Here is a 26,743-nt window from a genome sequence, read left to right as displayed (position 1 = left end):
GATAATGTGAATCAACTTCAAAATGTGTGTTGAACAATCAACTTCAAAATGTGTGTTGAAGTTTAAAATTGTGAATTTTAAAATAATGACTTTAAATATTAGCAAGTTCTTATTTAACATTATGATGTGATGTTTTTTGCTAACATTTCACATGCATTCACTATTCTATTCTAAAAAACTAGGGTTGAGCTATAGTATTTTGGATCATGAATTTGATTAAACTCAATTTTTTTAATTTAAATTTTTATATTTATTTTAAAAATTTATTAAATATGTACGTATTATTTATAATTTATAAATATGTGAATTTAAAACTCATAAGTTTAACTTCAAAGGGTCAATTTAAAATTAAATAATTCTTAATAAAAAAATTCTAATAACTGATATTTTTATATGCATATTTAAACGATTAGTATTTGTGATTTCAAACATATATTTATCGAATCAAAACTTTTAACTACTTGTTCTAAGGCTTCCTCCAACGAGTGATGAAGTTATATGTATTCAAGAAGTGTAAATAGACGGTTTTTATTAAAAAATTATATTATATAAATAGATAATATTAAAATATATTTTTTTATATATATTATTTGCTTCCACTGTCTCCACCTTTTCAATTATTTTTATTAAGGATGGACCAAGGAAATGAAAATGAATAAGTACCTTCAACAAGAATCATGATTACTTTGGGCAAATGAAATTAAAATATTTTTAATAATCAAAGTAGTTAAAATACTTCCTCTATTAGCTACCTATACTCTATATTTATACTTCATTTATTTTTATCGATTTAATATTAACTTAACACATTTCTTTAGAATTAATAAATAAATAATAATTTTAATATTGAATATAAATTAATAGTAGCAAACTACACGTGGGTGGTTTTATAGAGCAATAAATAGCTTTCGCTATTGTTGGTAAAGGCAAGTATAAGTAAAATCAATCAAAGCAATTAAAATAAATCAAACACACGAGACATCAAATATAACGCGGAAAATCTCTTCGTTATAAAGAGTAGAAACTACAAGGTCAAAGTTTCACTATAATCAATTATAATTACAAAGTATGCTTCATTTCCAAAATGACCACCAACAAAATGCTAAACAATGATCAACACAATTACAAGATAGCACCAAAAGCTAAAGAAATAAAAGGAGCAAAATCACCAAAAATACACCTACCGTTCACGAACCTAAAATCTGGAGCTACATGACTCCAAATCGACCTCGCTCATTTTCTAATAAAAAATTAAGTTGAAATGAACAAGATGTTCAAAAATCAGCTCAATTGAGGAATGAAGCGGGAATCACAATTTGAAAATCGATTGCTAGGGTTTGTGAAAAAATCAGCACCCTCTCACTTTTCTCTTTATATGACTGCTAATGAAACTCATGCGATTCTTCAAAATAAGACCTAAAAGAAAGTCTTACATATGCACCTAATGAGACAAAAGTGAACTAATTCAAATTGAGTTTAAATTTATTCACATAGGAAAAAAAAGAGACCCAAAATCGTAAACTTTTATTTATCCACATAAAAAGGAAAAAAGGACTAAAAACCCAACATCAATGCGTTCCAAATCCCGTAACACCTGATAAGCCACTCCAATTATTTTTTAATTTTCTTATATTAAACAAATAAAAATAATTATTTATTTTAGTAGACAAGTAAAAGTGTACGGAATAAGTAAACTCTTTTTTGGTTTATTGCTTAAAAGGAAAGATTTGTTTGTGAAAAAAATGACAAAAACAAACCTTACAAGCTTTCTATAAAAGCTCTATAAACTGAAACAGAGCATTTATAAAAAATCATCTCACATTTTTTTTTCTTCAAAATATGGATGGAGAATCACAAATCTTGAAAAGCTCAGCTGGACACGGAAAACGAGGAGGATGGATTACATTCCCTTTTATAATAGGTCTCGAACGTCTCAAAAAGTTTAATCTGTTAGAGAAAACGTTACAGTTATTTCATTTTACTTAATTATGTGTTTGAATAAATTTGTAGCAACGACAGCGGGATTGAACATAGCAGCAGCAGGTTGGATGAATAATTTGACAGTCTACTTAATAGAGGAATTTGGAATGAATAGTATTGATGCAGCTCAAGTTTCTAATATTATGAATGGCTCTGTCAATTTTGTTCCTGTTGTTGCTGCTATTCTTGCTGATTCATTCTTTGGTTGTTTCTCTGTTGTATGGAGTTCTTGTTTAATCTCTCTACTGGTATGTAATTCGATCACAAAATTTTCTTTTATCGATTTACGTTAGGATAAACTGTTTACATAATGTCTGTTTTAAGTGCGTGGTGCACTTGGTTCACTACAAGAAAAAGTGTAAATTATATAGAGATTTTTTTTGGATTTAATATGAAAATTTGCAGAAAAACAAGTTTCCTACAAATTTTCATACTAATCCTCATATAATTTACAATTTTTTTTGTAATATTGAGTTATTTAGTTTATGCGATCAATTTCCATTTTATATATTTTTGACCTTTTATCGATCGACTTGGATAAATTGTTTACATCATGTCTCTTTTGAGTGTAGTCCTTGACTAGTTTAAGCGGTGCACTTGATTGAGTGTTTGAGTTATTTACTTGTAGGAGATCAATTCCTCTTTCGTACATTTTTTCCTCTACAGGAAGGTGCACCTATCGGCCCTTTTATTTATCCAGCTAACGTGGATTGTTTTGTATATCAGGCTTCTCTCAATTTATCCCTTTTTCGTATGATATAAATAGACATGGTTCAATTACTTTTGTGTCACAAAAAGTATAATTTTATAGTTTTGGTGCAATATACTGAAAGTTGAATGACTATCGAATAAAATTAACTCTAATTTTACAAAAAATGCCCTTTTTCAAGGATCGAATTTTATCAATTTTTGGAGTTTCTTGTTTTTTCTCCTATGATATATGGATATAGTTCAATTTTTTTAATCACAAAAAGAATGAATTTATAGTTTTGGTGCAATAAACTGAAAGTTGAATGACTATCGGTAAAATTAACTCCAATTTTACAAAAATGCCCTTTTTTCTTAATAATGCATCATGAAATTAGTTGTGATCATCTAACTTTTAACTCATACAGGGCATAGTTCTCTTAGCTTTAACATCAACAATTGACACATTGAGACCTCAACAACTATGTACAAATGGTTCAGGCATTTGTATGTCACCAACAAAACTTCAATTTGCCTTCTTATACGGAGGAATCGCGTTAGCCTCCATCGGATTAGGTGGAATGAGAACCAACATAGCAACAATTGGCGCGAACCAGTTTCGCGACTCAAAGTATCAAAACATGTTCTTCAATTGGTTCTTCTTCACCATGTACATTGGTACAGTTATTGGAGCAACTGTTATTGTGTACATAGAAGACAATGTGAGCTGGAAATTTGGGTATTTTGTATGTGTAGCTGTCAATTTTGTTGGTTTAGTTGTTTTCTTATGTGGAAGTAAATTTTACCATTATGCTAAACTTGAAGTTAGTCCTTTTACTAGTTTGGTTCATGTGATTGTGGCAACTATTAGCAAAAGGAAACTTGCAATTATAGATGAGAGTAATTGGTATCATGGACCACATGCCAATGTTGATCAAACCATGTCAAATGCACCTTCAACAAGTTTTGGGTGAGTTCACTTTATCTTTCGAGTTAATAGTCAAAAACACATTTGAACTGTTACTTTTTCGGTAGTTTCATATTTTAACTACCGGTTGTTCCTTTTTCCTATCTGAACTATGACCATCGTTCAGGTAGAAAAAGGAAACAACTGATAGTTGAAATGTGAAACTAACGAGAGAACAATAGTTCATTTGAGTTTTTGACCTATGTTTTTTTCTTTGTTATTATTTCAGAGGTGGAAAATAGGCGAATAGAGTCAATGCCAGGTCCTTTCAAATTAAACTTTTACATAAATATGTATCGATCTCTTTACTTGTGATGCAGGTTTTTGAATCGTGCAGCGTTAAAATGTGAAGGAGATGTTAAACAAGACGACTCAATCGCGAAACCATGGAGACTCTGTACTGTAAGTGAAGTAGAGGACTTTAAAAGTCTAATGAGAACTCTGCCATTGTGTTCATCTAGCATATTTCTTTCGACTCCAATCGCGGTCCTAATTAGTTTGTCTGTACTTCAAGCCTTAGCCATGGACAGACATTTAGGACCTCATTTTCAAATTCCAGCTGGTTCAATCCCCGTCATTGTATTAATCACCACCTCGATTTTTCTAACAATATTCGATAGATTTCTCTTCCCCGCGTGGGAAAAATTGATTGGCCAAGATGTTACGCCTTTCAAGCGAATAGGAGTCGGGCATGTGCTTACTTTTATTGGCTTGGGAGTTGCAGCTTTAGTAGAGTCTAAAAGACTAAGTCAAGTCAGAGATAGAGATGGATTCAGGATTTCTGTCTTGTGGCTCGTGCCACATTTAGTTCTTATTGGGATAGGTGAGGCATTTCATTTTCCAGGACAAGTATCATTGTACTATCAAGAATTTCCAACGTCGTTGAAGAGTGTTTCAACTGCCCTAACATGGTTAGTCATCGCGATTTCATTTTATGTGAGCACCGCGCTGATTGATCTTGTTCGAAGGACGACTAGTTGGTTACCTAATGACATAAATCAGGGGAGAATTGACAAGTTTTATTGGGTGTTTGCTATGGTTGGAGTGGTGAATTTTGGGTATTATTTACTATGTGTTTGGTTTTACAAGAGAAAAGTTGGGAACAAAGTGGTTGATCATGGTGCATCCTATAAGTGATTCTAGCTAGCATGGCTCGATGGAGTATGCAGTAGCGAATTCAGAATTTTAATTGACTTGAAGTTTTGAGTTATATATACTTGTTTTTTGTACATGTAAAAATGTTCAATCTCTATGGCAAGTATGTGTATTTGTTCGGTGTGATTCTTGTTATCTTGTTCTTCAGAGAGTTGTTTGAAAATCCGCTCTATAATTATTAAGTTGTTTAATTTAATTTTTTACCACGCATATATCGCCTACGCTTTTGTAATATTACTTGAGTTCTATACATATACAAAATACTTGATGATAAATAGGGTTGAGTTAAATTCGATATTCATTTTCTTTAATTTATCACTTCCGTTTCTCTAAAGAATCACAACCTTCCTTCTTATTAACACTATAAGAAAACTGTAAATTACATAGATATTTTTCTAAGGATTAATATGAAATTTTGTAGGAAAATAAGTTTTTTTACGAATTTTTATAGTAATTCCCATATAATTTACCGTTTCTTTTGTAGTGTAAGTCTTACGTGAATTTGAATTAATATATTTAAATTAAGATTATTGTGACAAGAAAAGTAATATTAAATTGAAATCAAATAAAAAAATAAAGATGATATAATTAAATCACCTTTTTAATTAATATTTTTTACGAAATACGTAGAAAAAAAGATGACAAGTAAAATAGATTCGAAAACGCGTATGATTATTTAAAAAGAAAATCATAGTGCGATTGCAAGTGTATTTTATGATTTCTCTGGAACGTTGAATGCAAGCATTCAGAGATTTTAATCATTAATGGGCAAAACAATTTGAAAACGCACTGATAAAAAAAAACATTAATCATTTCTCTGCAAATTCTGAGAATATTTGAAAGCAAAGTCTTGAGCCTATGATGCTTCCACTTAAATAAAAAAATTGAGAAATATTAGGAAAATATTTAAATTTGACGTAAATTATTGACAGTTTTAAAAATATTATTATGTGATCTTGTGGTTCAGAAGACTCAAGATTTGGTTCTTAAAATTAAAATGATTTGAGGGGTTTTCATGTAAAATTTTGGAGAATTTTTATAACCTTCTTATTTATTAATGATTTTTTTTCTTGAATATGTATGATCTCGTACTTTTTATCTTCGATTTAAGAGGATCTTCATGTAAAAATAGCTCCTATATAAATTACTGAGAAGATCATAACGTAGAAGTCGAGATCTAACAAAAAAAGTAAACCTGAAGTGTTACGAAAAACTGGGATGAAAAACGAAACTTATTTCCTTCCATTTTCATTTCAACTATGGGAGAATATAACTTGACAATTTTTTTCTTTATCTTTTAGATCTTTGAATTGAAATACTCAAATATTCATATTTGTCAATAAATTTTTTTACAACAAGATATCTAAGGTAGTGTATTGCTAACAAATGATTAATATTTTATTATTTTAAAATAATGCATTAAGTAACACCTATTAACATATGTCAATTGTGAAACTAAAAGCTATATCTTAATATGAAAAAAAAAGACGACATTTTAAACCTAAGATATTTACTTTTACTATTGCAATAAATTAGTTTTTGAGAAATTGGTAATTTTACTGTCCAAATTGTTGAATAAGTCATTAAATCAATATTTGATCCACGCGATTGCTCTGAGTACCATCATGTTTGACAAACATCCCATCTATTTTTCTCGCATTATATCAACACTAATTAATTTTTTCTAATTATCTATTCTTTTTAAATTGAATATAACATAAATTCTCAATTTATTCATCGACTTTACCATATAAATATATATAATAGCTGATTGTTTTCATTATTGATCCATAGATAAATATAGTATCTTTTATATTGATTCCTATTATCGACTCCATCCTTATCATAAAATGAAATAAATACAACAAGAACCATAATTGTTTTGGGCGAATGAAATTATTTAAAATTAAATTAGTTAAATTTTGGGCGAATCAAATTATTTAAAATCAGATTAGTTAAAGATTATTTTGCCACATTAGTTGAAGAGTCCACATGCATATATTTGTAAATTGTAATTTGTATTCAACAACTCTCTAGAATAGAGTTACGATTTAAAATGTGAATTTTTGAATTTTAATATTTGTTGAGCTTTATATTAATACTAGGTGTGTACTGCCTGTGCTGACAAGCCCAACATGATATAAATTTAAAACTAAAATCGTTTGATTTGAAACAAGTTATTTCAGAATAAATTATTTCATCATGTATAACAGATATTACTACCTAATACCTCCAACCAAACATGAAAAATCCTATTTTTTTTATTAGACTATATTTATCAATAAATTATAATTCTATAGTTTTTTTTTTTTGAATATACTATTGGGAATAATAAGCTAATATAAGTTGTGCAAAATTCTGTGTAAAATCATCCGTTGGCTTGGTCAATAATTACAAGAATTAATCTCAATAATTAGTAAGTGAACCAAAGTTGATATGTGATTATTTTCTCATTGTTGCTTAGAAATATATTTAGAATATGGTTATATTATCTAGAATTTTCTTATACAAAAATTCCGATCATTAGGGTAGGTGTCAGCATTTAATAAACTTGGATTAGTTGGAAAATATCCTACTTGATTTCTTCTAATTATTGCTTAAGGATAAAGTACTAAAATATGTTTAGGATTATGACTAATTTCCTTGATGTTATAAAATACTATGCAATTTGATAAAAATATAAGTAGGTGATGTTTTTTTTTTAATTTCTTCTAGTCCAAGTGAATAGGTTAATCTTATATTTCGTACTTAATAGAATTAATTTAAGTGCGCACACTTTAATTCAGACACTATAACTATAAAAAAATACAAAATATTATGCTAACTTGATTGATATTTGATAGCATTTCGCATTGGGAAACTTACATAAATATACTATAATAAAAAAATATTTACCATTTATAGCAATAATATTTTTACCTCACTTGATCACTTTTAAATCATTTATAATACAAGTTTAATACATATTACAAAGAACAATTTATTATTCACATATAATACAAATTTTAATGATGAATAATATATTTATCACACATTTTAATACACTTATAATACAATGTGACAATTTTTTTACCAAACAAACATGATATATTTCAAAAAACAATTATAATTCATATATATTGCATACATAATTCACTTTTAATACATATTACAAATTTAACAAAGCATTGCTATAAATGGTAATAAACAAAAAGTATCGCTAAAATCAGTAATTATTTTTTAAAATGTATTAATTTATATAATTTTTCCTTTCGCCATTCACTATCCTTTCTTTTAGGTGAACTGTATTTATACAAATATATAATATATTTGGTGCTTTAATTTCTCTAATCATTTTATAGACTATGTTTTATTATTATTATTATTATTATTATTATTATTATTATTATTATTATTATTATTATTATTATTATATGTGTCCTAGTATGGTTTGTAATTGAAAATTGGACAATATCATTGACTTTCTTCGTTGCAAAAGACAAACAGGTTGACTTTTCATAAAACAAAATTGATAGTATTTTAAAAAAATTATTTTCGATAGACTCTTTCAAGAAAAATGATTTCACGTAAGAAAAATGACTCTTCACTATCCTTTTATTTATTCACAAATTGCTGTCTTTTCTATCCCAATTTATACTATACATGTTCTTATTCTTTTTAAATATAAGTTTATACATTACATATTCTTTTTATATATCTTAAAAACTCGCACCAAATTAAATTGTTAGATAAATTGAAACACAGTGAGTAGTATAGTCTCTATAATTAAAAAAATAGCACAAGAAAAACTTTAAAATAATGGTTATTTTAATAAAGACAGGACTGGAAAATGACCAATCAACCTATTATATTAAAATAGAAACATAATCCTAATCATGCTTAATATTTAAACTTCAAAATCCCCATAACAAAGTATAGACACAAATAACATCTCTACTTTCAAGTTGACTTGCATCTAGCCATGGAAAGTTCAGTAAGAGATGTTGATGAAGCAACAATAATGAAGTCTTCCACGCGTCGAAAGAACGGTGGTTGGATAACCTTCCCCTTCATTATAGGTACGTTTGTTCGTCCTTTGATTCAGAGTCGAATTCAAAATTTAAGATTTCGTAATGTGTTATGATTTTTGAAGTTTGGTATTGGGCAATACCATCATGTCTATGATAAAACTTTCTACTTGTTTTGTGGGGTTTATCAAGAAATGAAGCTATGTCTTTTCTATCAGTTATATCTTTTTGGCATGATCGAGGAGACAATGAACTTAGAATGTCACTTATGAAACTTGTTTTCCCTACTCTCACTACGACATTCATTAACATTATTCTTGAACGTTTTGATTGATAATGTCAGCAACCATGGCGGGCTTATCGCTTGCTTCTGGAGGGTGGACAAGCAACCTGATTGTTTATTTGATAGATGAATTCAACATGAAGAGCATCAAAGCAGCTAAAGTTTACAATGTGATCAATGGATGCACCACTCTTTTCCCCATTGTTGGTGGAATCTTAGCTGACTCTTTCCTTGGCTGTTTTTCTGTCATTTGGTTTTCATCTCTTATCTCTGCTTTGGTATAGGAACAAACTCTCCCTCATTAGTTTCATACTAAGTTGCTCGAACTCTGGTGCTGGTGTCCAATAACATATGTGAATTTAGTGGTCGGATCCTTCATAATCTGATTTTTTAAGATCCGGTACGAATACCACACCCTTGTCATGTTGACACGGGTGCAGTACCGAAAGTGAAGAGTCTGAGCAACTTAGTAGGATAATAAACCAAGAACCCCATATTGATTTCTTCAATTGGACTTGCAGGGTATATTGCTTCTATTGTTAACATCAGCAATTGATGTACTAAGACCTGCATCATGTGATGATGGATCTAGTCTCTGCACGAGCCCGTCAACACACCAATACGCGGTATTATACATGGCTCTGGCATTAGCATCACTAGGTATCGCGGGTACACGTTATACAATAGCACCCATGGGAGCTAATCAATTTGATAAACCAAAACATCAAGCAATTTTCTTCGATTGGTACATATTCGCGTTCTACACGTCCTTTGCCATTAGCACCACAGTTATTGTTTATGTAGAGGACAATGTTAGTTGGTCATGGGGTTATGGTATCTCTATGGCATTCAACATCCTTGGCTTGGCAATGTTCCTCATTGGGAAACGTTTTTATCGCGATGTTAAGGAACAAGGTGGTAGCCCTTTCGTCAACTTAGCTCGTGTTATGGTTGTTGCCATTCAGAAATGGAGAGTCCCTCTTTCGGAACAAACTCAACACTACTATCACGATCACCTAACAACTTCTCAAATTCCTACGAAATCCTTCAAGTAAACGTCTTTTTCCCCCCCTGTTTCCTCTGCTTTTATATGTATATACTCTGTCAAAATTGGTTACCTGATCGAGTCTTCGTGTACAGGTTCTTGAATTGTGCTGCGTTTATTACTGAGGGAGATACTAAACCAGACGGATCGATTAGTAATCCATGGAGACTATGCACAGTACAACAAGTAGAAGATTTGAAAAGCTTGATCAAGCTTTTCCCTCTATGGGCTAGTGGTTTTCTTATATCGACTCAACTAGTCATACAAACGAGCTTGTTAATACTTCAAGCTCTCAAAATGGATCGCCATATTGGACCTCATTTCGAGATCCCAGCTGGTTCTATGTCCGTCTTCATTTTGCTATTCACGTGTATAGCCATATTCATCATTGACCGGTTATTGTACCCTTTTCTAGCTAAGTACACTAGGTTTACTCTCACCCCTCTTCAACGTATCGGAATAGGCCATGCTATAACTGTTATTAGCATGGCTGTTTCCGCCCTGGTTGAGTCTAGACGATTGAGGTTTGCTAGATCACACAAACTCAAAGGCGAAAACAATGACATTGTTCCAATGTCAGTGTTTTGGCTAGTGCCACAACTAGCTCTAAATGGAATTGGAGAAGGATTTCATTTTCCAGGACATATCGCGTTTTATTATCAAGAATTTCCAACATCTTTGAAGAGTACATCGACTGCAATGGTTGCATTGTTTATTGGTATCGCGTACTATTTGGGGAACGCTTTGATTGATCTAGTTCAACGACTATCAAGATGGTTACCAGACAATATCAACGAGGGGAAAATGGACAATGTCTTCTGGCTTTGTTGCATCCTGGGATCAGCTAACTTCATATATTACGTCGTGTGTGCTTCCTTCTACAAGTATAAAAATATCGATAACAAATCAAATATCGTGCCTAGTAAATGATACTCATTGTTTATATCTCAAAGAAACATGTATATTCACCATGATATAAGTATTATGGTTTCTTTAGTTATATACAAGTGTTGATAAGCTCTTTGAAGAATAGTACGTTCTTCATCTAACATTCTTTGTCATAGAATGTAAGGACTTTAAGATTTAAATGACGTCTCAATTCTGTACCAGAAAACTCGAACCAAGACCTATTGATTATGGATGAAGGAGTACTCCACGGCCCTGTTGATGATATATATTGTTTAAGAATTGATTTATGCCATTGTTAGTGACAATTGACAATGTTTCTTTAGATTTTTTTTTTTTTTTGCAAAACCAATTGTAATTTGTGGAAAATAGATTTATAATTTTTTTTTTTGCTAGAAAAATATTGAATTTTGTAGAAAAAGTATAAAATCTTTTTTAAAATAGTAGAAATATTATAGATCTTGAACTAAACTACTCAAATTTGTATATGATTAAGTAAAATTCGAGCTTACTTCTATCCGATCAAGAAATATATATATATATAAAGAATAATCTTTCTTAGCGTTATATTTGCATAATTTCATTTTTTTAAAAATAAAAATTGGGGCAAGGGATTTACAAAGAAAAATAAAATATTTTCTAACAACAAACATAGAAAATGACTTATTAATTTTCTACTCCCTCTATCCCTATTTAATTGTCCATTTTAGAAGTGACACACATATTAAGGCATCAATTGTTATCATAGATTAGTTACAATTTTATCCGATTATGCAACTCCCCAAGTATAATAAACGTATTTTCTGATTCCAAAAAATATACATTACAACTTAGTAGTACTAGATATATTCTAGAATTAAATAAGGACATATTAGAAAAAAAGTTATTGTTCTTTCTTAATTTGTTAAAATGGATAAATAAATAGAAACAGATATAAAAGAAATATGGACGAGTTAAATACTATTCAAAATAGCCAACTTGATATTGTTTCATCATTGTCCAATCATTATTTAGGAAGAAATTAGTAAGACTAAGATGACTTTTTGTTTATTTTTGTATAGTTTAATTCTAAGTCCTCCAAATATTATTGAGTACATACACACGTTTATATACTATAGTATTTTTCGTATTCAACTCCTTTTATTTATTCAGACTTTAGGTACGCCTAACATTTTATGTATGTGGACTTCATTTAATTAAATTCAACTTGTTCTTTAAAAAAAATTAGAGGAAGTAAGATCTCTCAACTGTTTACGAATTAAATATAAGAAAATGACATTATTTAGATTTTTTACGTGTAATTTTTTTTATTTATAAAAAGGTCATAAAATTAAAATATATGAATGACATACAAAAATAATTCTCAATATCAAATATCAAATTAGTTGTCATGTTTTCCCTTCTGAAAGTTCGTTTCGCTCATTTTCGAAGCTAAATCGGATAAAATCAATTCAGTATTTTATATTAAAATTAATATATCATTATAACAAAAATAATTTTTAACGGCATCAAATATTGACGTTAATAAAGAGTGTTAAAGTCTTTACCAGCATTAGTTAAGTGCCATTAGAACCAATGTTCTAAAAGTTTTAGGGACATATACAAAGAGTGTTAATTGCTGCTAAAAGTACATATTTAGCGCCAATTAAGAATTAATTACCGCTAATAATCATTTTTGATATAGTGTATTACTTATACGATAAGCACTGCTACAAGTTACAACGTTTCTCGTGATAAGTAAATATATTTTAAAATTGAGAGAAATATTGAAAATATCTTTAAACTCGACGCGAATTATATCCTTGAATTATTGATAGTCTTAAAAACATCCTTTTTTCCTTGACTAACAGAACTTAACATACACCCTCGATCTTGCAATATGAGCGACATACAGTCCTAAATTCTCATCAAATTTAGAGGTGTTTTCAACACTTCTCTCGATTTTTTATTAAGAGTCTCATGCTCCTACAAAAAATTTGAGACAATTTGCTATGTCATGTTGCTAATCGGGGGTATATCTAAATTTAATTAGTCAAGTATAAGAATATTCTTAAGGTTGTCAATAGTTCGAAACAATACTAATAATTTATACTAAATTTAGAGATATTTTCAATATTTTTCTTTTCAATAATTTAATTGACTCCCGAAAAGAAAAACATATCATCGGACAAACAGTATGTTCAATCATATTCACAGCTTATGAATTTCTGTGCAATTAGTTAGATCCAGAAACAATATGATAAGAGCCATGTTCTCCAAATAATATATTCTAAAAAAAATAAAAAAATCCTTCAATATATTTAAATAAATAAAAAATAATAAGAAACCATAGCAAGCAAAAACTATATAATATATGTTTCTTCTTTCAACTTGATTTGCAACTTAGCAATGGAAAATTCAGTAATTCATGTTGATGAAGTAGCAATGCAGTCCTCTTCTACTAGAAAAAATGGTGGTTGGATAACATTCCCATTTATTATCGGTACGTTCACGTTAAGAGTCGAATTCAGGATTTAAATTTGTTAATTTAAAATAAATCATATGTATACATGATTCGAGTAGAAAGCAATGAGTTCATGTTAACTATCGACAATCTTATAACATGTGACTGTGGACTCGGTTACTATTGTATATTTAACTTAATATCGATGTAGTAACTCATAAACTTCAAATCTTGAATTTTTGATTGCTAAATTCAGCAACCATGGCGGGGTTATCGCTAGCGGCCGGAGGGTGGACTAGTAATTTGATTGTTTTTCTGATAAATGAGTACAACATGAAGAGCATTGCTGCTGCTAAAGTTTTCAATGTTGTTGATGGATTGACAACAATTTTTCCCATTGTTGGTGGGATCATTGCTGACTCTTATCTTGGCTGTTTTACTGTCATTTGGATTTCTTCACTTATTTCTGCTCTGGTATAGAAAACCAACTCTCTTGTTAGTAACTAAACATGGTCAAAAGCACATCTGAGGTATCATGTTTTTACGAGTTTCATATTTGAACTATCATGTGTTTGGTTGCTTACCTAAACTATCACCAACTATTTATCAAAACACACCTTGAATAATGAGTCATATGTCACGTGGACGGACTTTTATGGGCAAATTTAGTTGCCACGTTCCTTTTGATGATTGTATACATGTACTTGGTTTTGTCAACCTTCGAGGTCTGTTTTGATATATATTTGGTGATACTTTAGGAAATGCAAACACCTAATAGTTCAGGTATGACATTCGCAAAAAAGTAATACTTCAGATGTATTTTTGTTAACTTTTGTGTTAAAAAGGATCCAAGCACCATATTTTTCATTTCTACCTGAACTATCACCAACTATTTATCAAAACACACTTCGAGATTAATGAATCAGTTGTCATGTGGACGGACTTATATAGGCAAATTAAGTTATCATGTACTATCTTTTGGCAATTGTATTCAAGCATTTGGTCTAGTCAGCCTTCGAGGTCTGTTTTGATAAATAGTTAGTAATAGTTCAGGTAGAAAAAACAAACACCTGATAGTTCTGGAAGGAGACTAGGAAAAAGAGTGATACTTCATGTGTATCATGTGTATTTTTGTTAACTTTTGTGTTGCAAAAACTAAGTTAAGGATACAAGAACCATATTTTTGATTTCTTGTTTTGTATTTGCAGGGTATATTCTTTCTACTATTGACAGCAGTAATTGATGCATTAAGACCTCTAGCTTGTGGTGATGGATCCAGTCTCTGCACAAGCCCTACAACAAACCAATATGTATTTTTGTATGTGGCTCTGGCACTAGCATCTATAGGGGTCGGGGGTACGCGTTTTACAGTTGCACCCATGGGAGCTTATCAATTTGATAAGCTAAAACATCAAACAATGTTCTTTGATTGGTACATCTTCATCTTTCACTTGTGCTGGGCTTTAAGCACCGCGTTCATCGTCTATGTAGAAGACAATATCAGCTGGGCATGGGGTTTTGGTATATCTATGGCTTGTAACATCCTTGGCTTAGCAATTTTCCTTGCTGGTAAACGTTTCTATCGCCATGTTAAGGTACAAGGAGGCAGCCCTTTTGTCAACTTAGCGCGCGTAGTAGTAGCTGCTACACAGAAATGGAGAGCCCCTCTTTCAGAACAAACTCAACACTACTATCATGATCACCTAACAACTTCTCAAATTCCTACAAAATCCTTCAAGTAAACGTCTAAAACGTCTCTTTCCCCCTGTTTTCTCTGTTTATATATATGATTAGCTGATATACAAACAAATCTGGTTGTACAGGTTCTTGAATTGTGCAGCTTTTATCACAGAGGGAGATACTAAACCAGACGGATCGATTAGTAATCCATGGAGATTATGCACAGTACAGCAAGTAGAAGATTTGAAAAGTTTGATCAAACTTTTCCCTCTATGGGCTAGTGGTTTACTAATATCGACACAACTGGTAATGCAGTTGAGCTTGTTAACGCTACAGGCTCTCAAAATGAATCGCCATATTGGACCTCATTTCGAGATCCCAGCAGGTTCTATGTTAGTCTTCATATTGTTATTCACTTGTATAGCCATATCTATCATTGACCGAATGCTAAACCCCTTCCTAGCTAAGTACACAAAGTTTACTCTCACACCTCTTCAACGCGTTGGCATAGGCCATGCACTAACTATAGCATGCATGGCTGTGTCCGCGTTGGTTGAGTCTAGACGACTAAGGGTAGCTAAATCACACCATCTCCAAGGACAAAAGGATGCTATCGTCCCAATGTCTGTCTTCTGGCTTCTACCACAACTAGCTCTAAATGGAATTGGAGAAGGATTCCATTTTCCAGGACATATCGCGTTTTACTACCAAGAATTTCCAACATCCTTGAAGAATACCTCAACTGCAATGGTTTCGTTGTTTATTGGTATCGCGTTTTATCTAGGGAACGTGTTGATTGATGTTGTTCAAAGAGAAACAGGATGGTTGCCTGATAATATCAATGATGGGAGAATGGACAATGTATTCTGGCTTTGTTGTACCCTGGGATCAGTAAACTTCATTTATTTCCTAGTTGTTGCATTCTTTTACAAGTATAAAAATATGGAAAACAAACCAAATAATGTGCCAAGTAAATGATGTACTACTTGTTAATGTATATTTTTTAAAGAAATAAGAAGCACGTATATCCATCAAAGTCTTTATATTTTATTCTATATAATAACAAATTCACTTTTGATAAGTTTATACAACATATAACACAATCAGATATTATAAATACACACAAACATTCATCTATGAAGACCTATTTAGGCTAGGAAACCTGTAGGAAGCATAAGATAGTGCACCAAGATCCCAGCTGTGGTGAATAAGTTCTCCGTTAACGCCTTCACCAGCAGCACCAAGCGCAACATGTAACGGATAGATGTGCTCGGGCCATGGGTGGGCAACTTTTGCATGCGGCGCCTTCATGTCATAGTTATTGACATCTTGATGCCTACACAGAAATAGCTACTACATCAGCTGAAAAACCTAGTAGCTTTGACTCAAACCTTGTATGTGTTAAAAAATTCCACTAAAACTGTATTAAAAGAGAAAAACGAAAATTGTATTATAGTACATTACATTTAACAATGTAGAACAAGACTGTTTCCAGTTATCATTATGACATTATCGTACTGAAGTATAATAAATATGCATAACAGAGTATATTACTCAAAAATAACATATAATTTAACGCAATGATGGAAAAAATCACTCCGGTATAAACAGGAGAACAAGAAACTTCTTATTTACTTGAGAATCCTTATGCTTGCAACCATGAACTTGTACTACTAGTACAGTACTAACGAAATTTGAAAAGGCAAGAATCATGGAACATAAAGAAAAGAACAAAGATGAGCAAAGAAAAGCAGGAAGAATAACTAAAGCATGTCTCCGTAAGCTTCGCAATGGATAAATAAAACCTGATTATCTCTGTTGGACATTCCAAAGATGATTTGAAAGTTAACATTCACATTCTACGTCAAGTAGGGTTAAGGTCGACCCTCGTGAGAAGTAGGTTATCGTTTTTTCGCATTCTACATCATTCAAGTACATATAGAAAGATACTATCGTTTTAACTGACCTTTGCAGTGCTTCTTTAAACGTAGTACTTTTATCGAACTATGACAGACTTGAATTAAATGAGCTTTTAAAAACCTAAATCTTCGATTCACCAGCTAAGCATAGACACAAAAAGTGGATGATAAGAACGTACCTTCCGCTAAGAAGGGCGTCCTTAAGCCAGTTATCAAACTCTAGAGCCCACGAAGAAACATTCTTGGATGGACCAAGAGCCCTTAAGTTGTGAGTGGCAGATCCAGAACCAATAATGAGGACACCTTCATCCTTGAGGGAAGCCAATGCTTTTCCCAAGTTGTAATGATAAGTACCATCCCTATTAGGTTGAACCGAAAGTTGGCAGACAGGAATGTCCGCTTCTGGATACATGAGCATGAGAGGGACCCATGCACCATGATCCAGACCACGTTTTTTGTCCTCGTGCACTATCGGGAACCCAGAGGCCATGAGAACATCCTTCACCCTTTTTGCCAATTCTGGAGATCCTGGTGCAGGATACTTGAGCTGAAGATCGAAAATGAGAGAAATTGCATAAGGAATTGGTAAGTTTTTAACTCGCAACCTGATTAGATGGAGTTACCATTTCATGCCTATCACACAGTTACAAGAAAAGCAGGGAACTTCTTAAAAGGGATGTAAGTCCTAGTTATGTGCTTAGAAAAAAAATGTATCCTAATAGCACGATTACAAAAATAATGCAACAAACTAATCGACTTCACACTCTATCACAGTTTTGTAGCATAATAGACAAAGTACACCCAAAAAAGTTGCTTCATTTTATTTCCTAACGGTTAGGCTAAAGGAAACAAGAATCTCTAAACTCAACCACAAACAGGTCGTAATAAATACTCCCTCCGTTTAAAAAAGAATGATCTCCTTTCCTTTTTAGTATGTTTAAAAAAGAATGACCTCTTTCTCTTTTTGGTAATAACTTTCCACTTGGCATGTTTAAGGCCACAAGATTAAAGGGCAATTTTGCACATTTGACATAACTTTAATTTGGGACCACATGATCAAAAGTTTTCTCTATTTTCTTAAACTCCGTGCCAAGTCAAACTAGGTAATTCTTTGAGAATTGGAGGGAGTATCAAAGAACGTAGGATCTCGAAACTCTAACTATAGAAACTTACTTCAACATGTCACAAAACCATCCAGCTCCACTAACCAACGAAACTTAATCAAGACACAAGAAATCAAGGCACAAGACATGCAAATCAAAGATGATTTCAGCTACAATCAATCTGTTAGATAATCCTTTTTAACCCCTACATCTTAGATACAGAGGCGGAGCTACGTGGGGGTCCAAAACCCACTAAATTTTCCGTAGACTCTGTATTTATATTAGAAAATTAAATAAACATATATTAACTTATGAATCCCCTAACAATTAGTAATTGACAACTTAGCGGTACGCAAAAAATGCCTTTCACACTAGTGTTGTAAGTTCAAACCCACTATCAATCTTCCGTCATCAAATTTACAACCCCAAACTCCTAATCCTGACTTCGCCTCTGCTTAAAAAGGTATATAGGATCTATGTACTAAAAATTTAAAACTCCAAACTCCTAATCCTGACTCTGCCTCTACTGTATATAAGGGATTTATTGATCATATCAAGCCAAACAACTATATAAAGTATGTACAATCATCATCTAAATATTATCAACAAAAAAACACTAACCTGATACATGGATTTGGGAAATCCATAGAAATCATGAATAGTATCATTTCTTCCTCGAATAGAATTAACAGTTGGTTCTGAAGTCTCCCAATGAGCAGAAATCACTAAAATTGAATTAGGTTTTTGATTCATCAAAAATTTTTGTTTGAAACTTTTCAAGAAATTTCTTGCAGGCAAAGATTCATCAATGGAAAGTGTAGGAGAGCCATGAGAGATGAAAAAAGTTTCTTTCACAGGCAAAATCGCTGGGCAAGACATATTCAAAACCCTAATTTCTTCAATTTCTATATCCAATTTTGAATCAAAATCCTCTTCATATAATGGACTATTTATTGGATATGATGTTTTACAAATTCCCATTTTTTTTTTCTCTTCTAGTTTATTTTATTTTTGTCTTTTTTTTACGCGTTCACCAACCAAATTACAAAAAAAATATAGTATTATTCAATCACCTACTTTATTAATTAGTAGTTGCCATTTTAATATTTTATTGTTAATTTTGTGATGTTATGAAAGCTTGAAATAAAAATAAATAAATAAAAAAAGATGGTTTAAATAGACTTAAAAAAAGTTAGGTTGATTACATTGAAAGGAAGGAAATGTTTACTAAACACGATATTTTTGTTTCATATTTGATTTGATATGCGTTTTTTATTGAAAATAAGTTTTATATATTTATAATGTAGATTGTACGATTACATATATTCTATCTTTTTCATATTTTACTTGTAAAATTATACTAAATATATTGTTATTATTAATTGAACGACGAATTTTATTTTAATATTGATAGTGTAAAAGTTTATGTGAGGATTTAGTTTTTCTTTATTATTAAATTCAAATAGGAGTGTTCATTGATGCAAATTTTTAGTGTGGTTCATTTTGTTTAGCTTGGATATATAATTGTAAAAAAAATATATTTTACTTGTTTTTTGGAAATGATTGTGCAAAATATTAAATCAGTGAAAATATTTTTTTATATTTTTTGGTTGTGGAAATTTCAATTTATTTTGAGAGTTGTAATGCCTAAAAAAAATTAAGTCACCTAACGCGTAAGATTTTTATTATAATTATTTTATTTAAGAACCTACCAAGTAGTTGACATTTCAATTTTTTCTACTATAAGATATTGGAATAAGCAAACGTGGTATATTATATAATATATATATACGAATATTTTATACTATATGTAACCTCCAATTCAACAAAAAGATTTACAGAAACCTAATAGAAATAATATTTAAAGGATATTATTTCTATAATTTAGACGGTAAGTGATCTCTAAGTTAATCAACATTATATATGTCTTTCTTCCTCTTTCTATGTTATTTTATCAGTCTTCTTAATTACGAGATAAATGTCTCCTAACAAGATGAAATATTTTTTGTAGTAGAACATAATTTAACATAAATTCGGACCGCTTCTCAAAAATAGACACACCCCTCCTCAATTTATCCCAACCACTCTCTTTCACATTTTTATAGTGCGACTTAGTTTGATTACACTGGCCTTTATAAGTTAACATTTTTATAAATTCTCTTAATCTAATAATAATCTTAAATTTGCACCAATAATAATTAGTTGTCAATGTCTCCATATATTTTTGGAAATATAATTCAAATGTGAAAAATAAACACCATTATTCTAAAAATTAAAAAAAACTTAGTGGCAACAACTCACAATAATGAATAACTTAAAATATTTAAATAGATAAAAAATTCTAATGACTCTTTAAAATTTTGTTAATGCCACATAAATTTGAAAAGAAGTAGTAATATATGTCATTTGAAATGACGAAAAAAAACTATAAACTGCAATAATTAACAATTTAAAATACTTTATAGACATAAAAATTTGATTGACTTTTGAAATTTTATATATAGTTGAATCTGCCTAGCCTCTATAAACTCAACTTGCGGGGAATTTTAATATTAAGGGGCCTTAGTGGCTCCCCTAGCCACCTTATTATAGTCAGGGTCATTCGAATCAATTTTGATGAAAAATTATATTATTTATATATGGTTAAAATAATTTTTTAATTTTTATATAGTGGATATCGAATCCTCTTCCACTACTTCGTGTCTCTGTTTTTGAACACCTTATTGAAAATTCTGGCTCCGCTACTACTAAGACATGTGTATCACACGGAGGGAGTTGTCTTGCACTATACTTTAATATTTATTCCAAATTTCAAAGATAAGATATTGATATTTAAAGCAAATAATATTCTGAATGTTTACTTGTAAAAGAATTAATATTTTATTCCATAATGACAATACTTATTTATATTTAACCCAAATATACTATTTTATTAATTCCTCATTACAATATATTTTACTACTAACAAGTTATCTATAATAATGGGAACAAATCGCACCAATTCAATAAGTCATCGTGAATCTGCAGCTTACACTGCAACTAAGTGTAATTATTCAAAATCGATCGATCTTTTACGCGATTTTTGGAGAGAAGAAATTGTTTTCCCAATCGATTATCGTGGTGATAGATTCTTCATTTTATCGCTATTCATGGCGATGTGAACGCACAAGTGTTACTGTAAGTGATATACTATCTTAATTTAAAATCATGAATCTGACTCTGATACAATTTTTATTGAGATATGTTTTTGACCATTGGCTTTGTAGGTAATGCATGGTTGGGAGTAATGGATGATGAGTTGTGTAAGATTTAAGCATGATAAAAGCATTTCGCGAACTTGGATCCCCATAAAAAGTCCATCATTGAGTTAGGTTAGTGTGCTTTGCACACTTTTCTCGAAGCTCATTGGTCAAGAAGTTGCATTCCGCTAATTTAACTTCGGGTTCGCTTATCGAACCAAGAAAGGAATGGGGCTTTTGGGCATGGTAACTAAACACTTAGGGTTAGTTAGAACATATAAAAGGGAACAAATAGTCAAAAAGATTAAACCATTACTTCTTTGCATGTCAGCATATAGAGTAGAAGAATTTACAGATTGAAACTATTCAATTTGGTAAGTGGCTATAGAGGAAACCACTCACCTTATTAACCATGTTTGTTGAGAATGGGAAGCAAGCACCATCATGTAAAAATGGCCTCAGCAAAAGGGAACGACGAAAATCGCGCTGGCGGGTATGAGAAGTATGATGACTAGCTAATGCTGCATTCAGAATTTTCCCCCTCCTCACCATCTGAAAACCCCAACACGTAAGCGCCTCCTCCTCCGTCATCATCATCGTCATCACTGTCGACATCACCCAAATTCTCTCGTCTCTCAATATAAGCCAGTGCTTGCCTCCTGTGCAGACGTAAAACATGCATTATCATGTCCGGAGTGAGTGTTACCCGTGAATGGTCCTCTCGACCACGCCTATTAGCTTCCATTATCTGCTGACATCAAGACAAAGGGTCAGATATTAGACAACCAGTGGCGAAGCCAAGATTTTTACTAAAGAGGTTGAAAGCATGGAGAAGCAAGCAAAAGAAGACGCCAAAGGAGGTTCAACATCTACTATCTACATAAAAGAAAATTTAACCATGTATAAACAGTGTAATTTTCTGAACCCCCTCGGCCTTACTTGGCTCCGTCTCTATAGACAATATGAACAAACCTTAACTATAGATATTCAAACATGAAAATTTCTAAGAGAACTAATAAGATTTGCACCTCTTGAACATCAGGAGGCAAAGGAGTAACATCCTTAGATGTTGGAGCCCAAAGCTTTATGGTCTTTTCGATTCCACATGTAGCAAGAACAGGGATACAAGGATGGGGCTTCAGCTGATTTACAATGTGTCGATCACCAACCATCACGCGGACAAGCTTGGCGTCCTTTTTCTTCCAGATAAATATATGCCCACAATCAGACCCGGTCAACACATATTCGTCGGTGGGACCAAAGAAACTCACTCCTTTAACTGTTTGTGAATTTCTGTGCCCTGAATAAACTTGTGGCTTTTCTAGCTTGTTCAAATCTTCACCTTGCAACGACAAAGGAACTGGACCCAACCCCATGTTCTTCTGAAACAAGTATATCAGTTCGTCGTTGTATGAGACCAGCAATTCACTTGTGTTTGAGTAAGCCAGTGCTGTAATGTGAACATCGTGTGTCTTAACCAGGTGATGGGGACAAAATGTGTCGATTGGCTTATCGGAACTGGTTCTTGCATCCAGCTGATACATTCTAATGTCATATACACGGGCATATTCATCGGAACCTCCTACAGCAAAATAATTTGGATTTCTTGGGTCTATCACTATGGCATTCAACCTTATGCTGCTCGACTGCTTATTGTTTTCCGTGAATGAAGAGCAACGTAAAAGCTTTGAGGAAGAATTACTTCGCAGATCATACTGCAAAATAATGCAAGTCATGGAAAATTAACATGGGAAAAGAGAACAATGTAACAAGGTACCGCACGTGGCAACCTACGTGTTGAACAAAACCATCTTCACCGCAGCTATAAAGTATGTAGGGACTTCCTGGTTCCACAGCAAGCTTATGTACACGACCTTGGTGCTTACCTACTTTTTTTGTTTCTACCCGACCATTCTCCAGCACTAAACCAAGCCTCACCTGCAGCAGTGTTTGCAATACATCAAAAATAAGCATATTACGGAAACTTGGCAGGTCTAAGTCTCCCAAACGATCATAGTACGGCCACTCATCTAATATAAAATCAATGAGTAGATTTCACCTCCCCTTCCCCATACCATAGCTGGAAGGGATAGCGTATCCACAGCAGAGAGTGCGGGCCAACTACAACAACAACAACATGCCCGGTGCAATCCCACAAGTGGGGTCTAAGGAATGGGAAGGGTAGTGTATAGGCAGGTCTTACCACTACCTCTCAGCTCAAGACGGGCATATCAAAGCAGTTGGGGAAAAGAAATAACAGAAGTGAAGAAGCCACGACAAAATACTAAAGATAGCATGACAAAGCATTCTGAAGAAAGGAACAATTATTACGACATAGTAATTCTATAATCTAAGTACAAGAAACAACAAATAGTAACAGAAATCGAAGTAAAAGAAACAATAGATAGTACCAGAAATCGAAGAACAAACAAGTACAAGAATAATACTACAACTACTAGTTTTATGGAAGAATAAGTTAGACAACTCTCAACTACCAGGTCTAAACTATTGATTAATATACAGAAACTGCAGATGAAATAAGGGTATAACATATGAGGACAAAAGAAAATGTCACTAAAGACTACTGCCAGAACTATTCAAGGAAGTTACTATGTTTAGGGAGTAGATCAACTAATACTGATATTAATGGAAGAAAATTATAAACAACAGAACAGAGTGCACAAATCATGGTTTATGTAGGTGAGAGGATAGCCAAAAGAAGCACAGAGGCTGCCGTAATATAGACAGCAGGTAACTATTGAATATCTTCAGAATGCATGACCCCTCCTTTTTTATTTAGGTCCACAATTGATTGACACTCGTATGAGTTCTTCAATATTGAATCCAAGAATTTGGTTATATATCAACAAAAGAACTCCTCCATTAAGTAGAAATTACAACAGTAACAGATAGTAGACCTCTTCAGTAAAACATTTACTCTGCATCTTTTTGTCCCATATTCCATATATTATAATTTACAGCGCATAAGACGGGAGAACATCACCTGGCCATCAGCAGATGCAGTTATTATTTTACGATCATCCGTGAAGGGCATGAACTTGGTCTGGAATATATTGTCCATGTGACCTGATGGATAAGAAAATTTTGAGGTTGCCGTTGCCCAATCCCATAGTATTACTCTTCTGTCATCAGAGCCCGAGACAAGAACATCACCAGTGGCATTGAAGTCTATTGTGTTTACACATCCTTCGTGACCAGTTAACTTGCCATATAAATCAAGACGCTTGACCATAGCCTGCCCCACAAGATCACAAAAGGAATGCTTTCAGTGGCTCATAATACATCAGATTCTATAATTCTAGGGTACATGAATTGTCAAACATCTTAGATATAGAAAAATAGAACTCCATATAGATTTTTAATTACCGTCGCACCTTGTGTAGAAACATCTGAATACTAGAGTATGACTAAGGAAAATAAGTAGCAACAGATTATAAATGCCACCGGTGATGTTATAACAAGTAGAAACAGATTATAAATGCCACTGGTGATGTTATAGCAAGTAGCAACAGATTATAAATACCTAATGAAGCTTATCACTGTCAATCAATACGACCCTTTACGGTTTCCTACATCATATTCTTGTTATTATTTACGACCATTTTGTATTCACGCTGATAGTGCCCTTCTATCATGATTGTTAGACTTTAAATCCACTAAATGACCAGACCTAACCAGGTAAAATAACTCCGTGCTTGTGTTTTTAAGAGCTTCTTGAGTAAACTGATACACGATTAAATCAGTTAGCTTCAATCCGAGCTAGTTGAGTCGTTACGATAATTCTATGTATAACTTTTATTTCCTCAACACACGTGACATTCTTTCCCTTCCTTTTTGATTCCAACCTTCTTACCTTACCCTCATAAGATTATAACCCCACAAATATCTATGACTTGTTCTAATCCACGAGTTTCAAAAACCACCCTTTTGCTTTCGTTCTTAACTTCATACCCTATCAAACACATCACATAAATTGGGAATGAGGGTGCATATCATTAACTGAGTCAGAAACATAGTGGTAAGGTCCGCGTAGCCTCTACTCTCCCCAAAACCCACTTGTGAGATTATACTGTGTATGTTGTTGTTGTAGAGTAGTAGTACATCAGTACAGTTCAAGTGATCCTTAACCACAAATTTAATCAAACTCTATCCATTCATTACAAGACCATTAACAATTCATCACAAAATAGCTCCAAACTAATCAAAATTCATACTTTTTCACACCCCACAACAAGTTCAAACCCAAAAAGGGATTTTTTTCTAACAAAAAAATGAATCAAACCCAAAATCACAAATCCAAAGAAATATGTATTTAGCTACAAGAAATCAGGTTTAAAAAAAAAAATCAAACCTCAGAAGCAGAAATTCTTCTAGAAAAATTTCTAGGCTTAGAAACCCCAATTTCTCTTTTATAAAACTCCATCAAATCACCCTTTTTCAGCTTCTCCATTTGCTACACCTCTTTTAATCAATCTTGATGATGAACTATAGAAACTGAAGTAGAGAGTAAAGTAAAAGCATGATGACAATTTTTTGTGAAACAGCAAAGGGTGTAACAGTATGGTAAGCACCTGGATGATTGACACTTCACAGCTATAAGAGACACCTAGATTTTTGTTACCAAATTTTTTATTTTATATTATGCTCTCACACAATTTGATAATACTTGAGTTACCAATAGGTGAATCAAAAATTAATAAATAAATACTCCATCCGTTTCACAAAGAAATGATCTAGTTTGATTTAATACGGAGTTTTAAAAAAAAATAAGACTTTTGATTATAGTACTAAATCAAAGTTATGTCAAATATACAAAAATATTCTTTAATATTATAATTTTAAACATGTCACGTAAAAGATTATTATCAAAAAAAAATTAATCATTTTTTCTTAAACAGATAGAGTAAAAAAGGACAATTAATAGATAGGAATAATATTAGTGAGATTACAAAAATCTATTGTATGATGGATTACGAGAATCTATTATATATTACGTATTCTTATCGTGTTCATCTTTTATTCAGCTAACAACAATTTTATCTTTAAAAATATATATAATTTAGATATATTTATGATTTTATAAGATTAAATATAAAATAAAATCATCTTTAAAGTATTTTCAAGATTAATTATATCTTATATCAAAAGATGAAATATCTAAAGTGGACTATCTCCACCACCTATCCACTTGCTTCGTGGAAGTCCTAGTGGCTATACTACGTTATTACGAAATCGAATCGCACTGAAATATTTCATTGTAATTTATACAAGTTTTATTTTAAAAAATGAAAATTTCATTAACAAATCT

General features: G+C 31.9%; 5 protein-coding genes across 6 annotated transcripts; 3 read left to right on the top strand and 2 right to left on the bottom strand.

Annotated features, from left to right (window-relative positions):
* The first annotated feature begins 1,755 nt into the window (after window positions 1-1,755).
* LOC107003269 (protein NRT1/ PTR FAMILY 2.7-like) lies at window positions 1,756-4,992 on the top strand. The gene is made up of 4 exons (XM_015201573.2): window positions 1,756-1,921; window positions 2,011-2,228; window positions 3,096-3,637; window positions 3,955-4,992. The coding sequence occupies exons 1-4, from the start codon at window positions 1,840-1,842 to the stop codon at window positions 4,769-4,771; spliced, it is 1,659 nt and encodes a 552-aa protein (XP_015057059.1). The 5' UTR covers window positions 1,756-1,839; the 3' UTR covers window positions 4,772-4,992.
* Window positions 4,993-8,705: 3,713 nt separating this feature from the next.
* On the top strand, window positions 8,706-11,173 carry LOC107004199 (protein NRT1/ PTR FAMILY 2.7-like). Its single transcript, XM_015202440.1, has 4 exons — window positions 8,706-8,847; window positions 9,140-9,357; window positions 9,601-10,130; window positions 10,220-11,173. The coding sequence occupies exons 1-4, from the start codon at window positions 8,751-8,753 to the stop codon at window positions 11,052-11,054; spliced, it is 1,680 nt and encodes a 559-aa protein (XP_015057926.1). The 5' UTR covers window positions 8,706-8,750; the 3' UTR covers window positions 11,055-11,173.
* A 2,245-nt stretch (window positions 11,174-13,418) lies between these two features.
* Window positions 13,419-16,131, top strand: LOC107003010 (protein NRT1/ PTR FAMILY 2.7-like). Its single transcript, XM_015201253.2, has 4 exons — window positions 13,419-13,512; window positions 13,730-13,947; window positions 14,682-15,211; window positions 15,297-16,131. The coding sequence occupies exons 1-4, from the start codon at window positions 13,419-13,421 to the stop codon at window positions 16,129-16,131; spliced, it is 1,677 nt and encodes a 558-aa protein (XP_015056739.1).
* Window positions 16,132-16,178: 47 nt separating this feature from the next.
* LOC107003011 (extradiol ring-cleavage dioxygenase-like) lies at window positions 16,179-19,226 on the bottom strand. Its single transcript, XM_015201254.2, has 3 exons — window positions 18,797-19,226; window positions 17,252-17,619; window positions 16,179-16,489 (listed from the first exon to the last, which is right to left on the bottom strand). The coding sequence occupies exons 1-3, from the start codon at window positions 19,154-19,156 to the stop codon at window positions 16,288-16,290; spliced, it is 930 nt and encodes a 309-aa protein (XP_015056740.1). The 5' UTR covers window positions 19,157-19,226; the 3' UTR covers window positions 16,179-16,287.
* A 2,473-nt stretch (window positions 19,227-21,699) lies between these two features.
* LOC107004896 (DDB1- and CUL4-associated factor 8) lies at window positions 21,700-26,084 on the bottom strand. Of its 2 annotated transcripts, none has more exons than XM_015203298.2 (5): window positions 25,787-26,084; window positions 24,419-24,670; window positions 23,209-23,352; window positions 22,443-23,129; window positions 21,700-22,165 (listed from the first exon to the last, which is right to left on the bottom strand). In XM_015203298.2, exons 1-5 carry the CDS (start codon window positions 25,883-25,885, stop codon window positions 21,926-21,928), a joined length of 1,422 nt encoding a protein of 473 aa, XP_015058784.1. In that variant the 5' UTR covers window positions 25,886-26,084; the 3' UTR covers window positions 21,700-21,925. The 2 variants fall into 2 exon arrangements, with proteins under 2 accessions (XP_015058784.1, XP_015058785.1); XM_015203299.2 differs by having other exon boundaries at window positions 21,700-22,162; window positions 25,787-26,083.
* Window positions 26,085-26,743: the final 659 nt, after the last annotated feature.

The sequence above is a fragment of the Solanum pennellii genome, chromosome 11 (genome assembly GCF_001406875.1).
Source record: "Solanum pennellii chromosome 11, SPENNV200".
NCBI lineage: Eukaryota > Viridiplantae > Streptophyta > Magnoliopsida > Solanales > Solanaceae > Solanum > Solanum pennellii.
The sequence above is the reverse complement of the archived record's forward strand: the minus strand, read 5'-3'. Positions and strand labels throughout refer to the sequence as shown.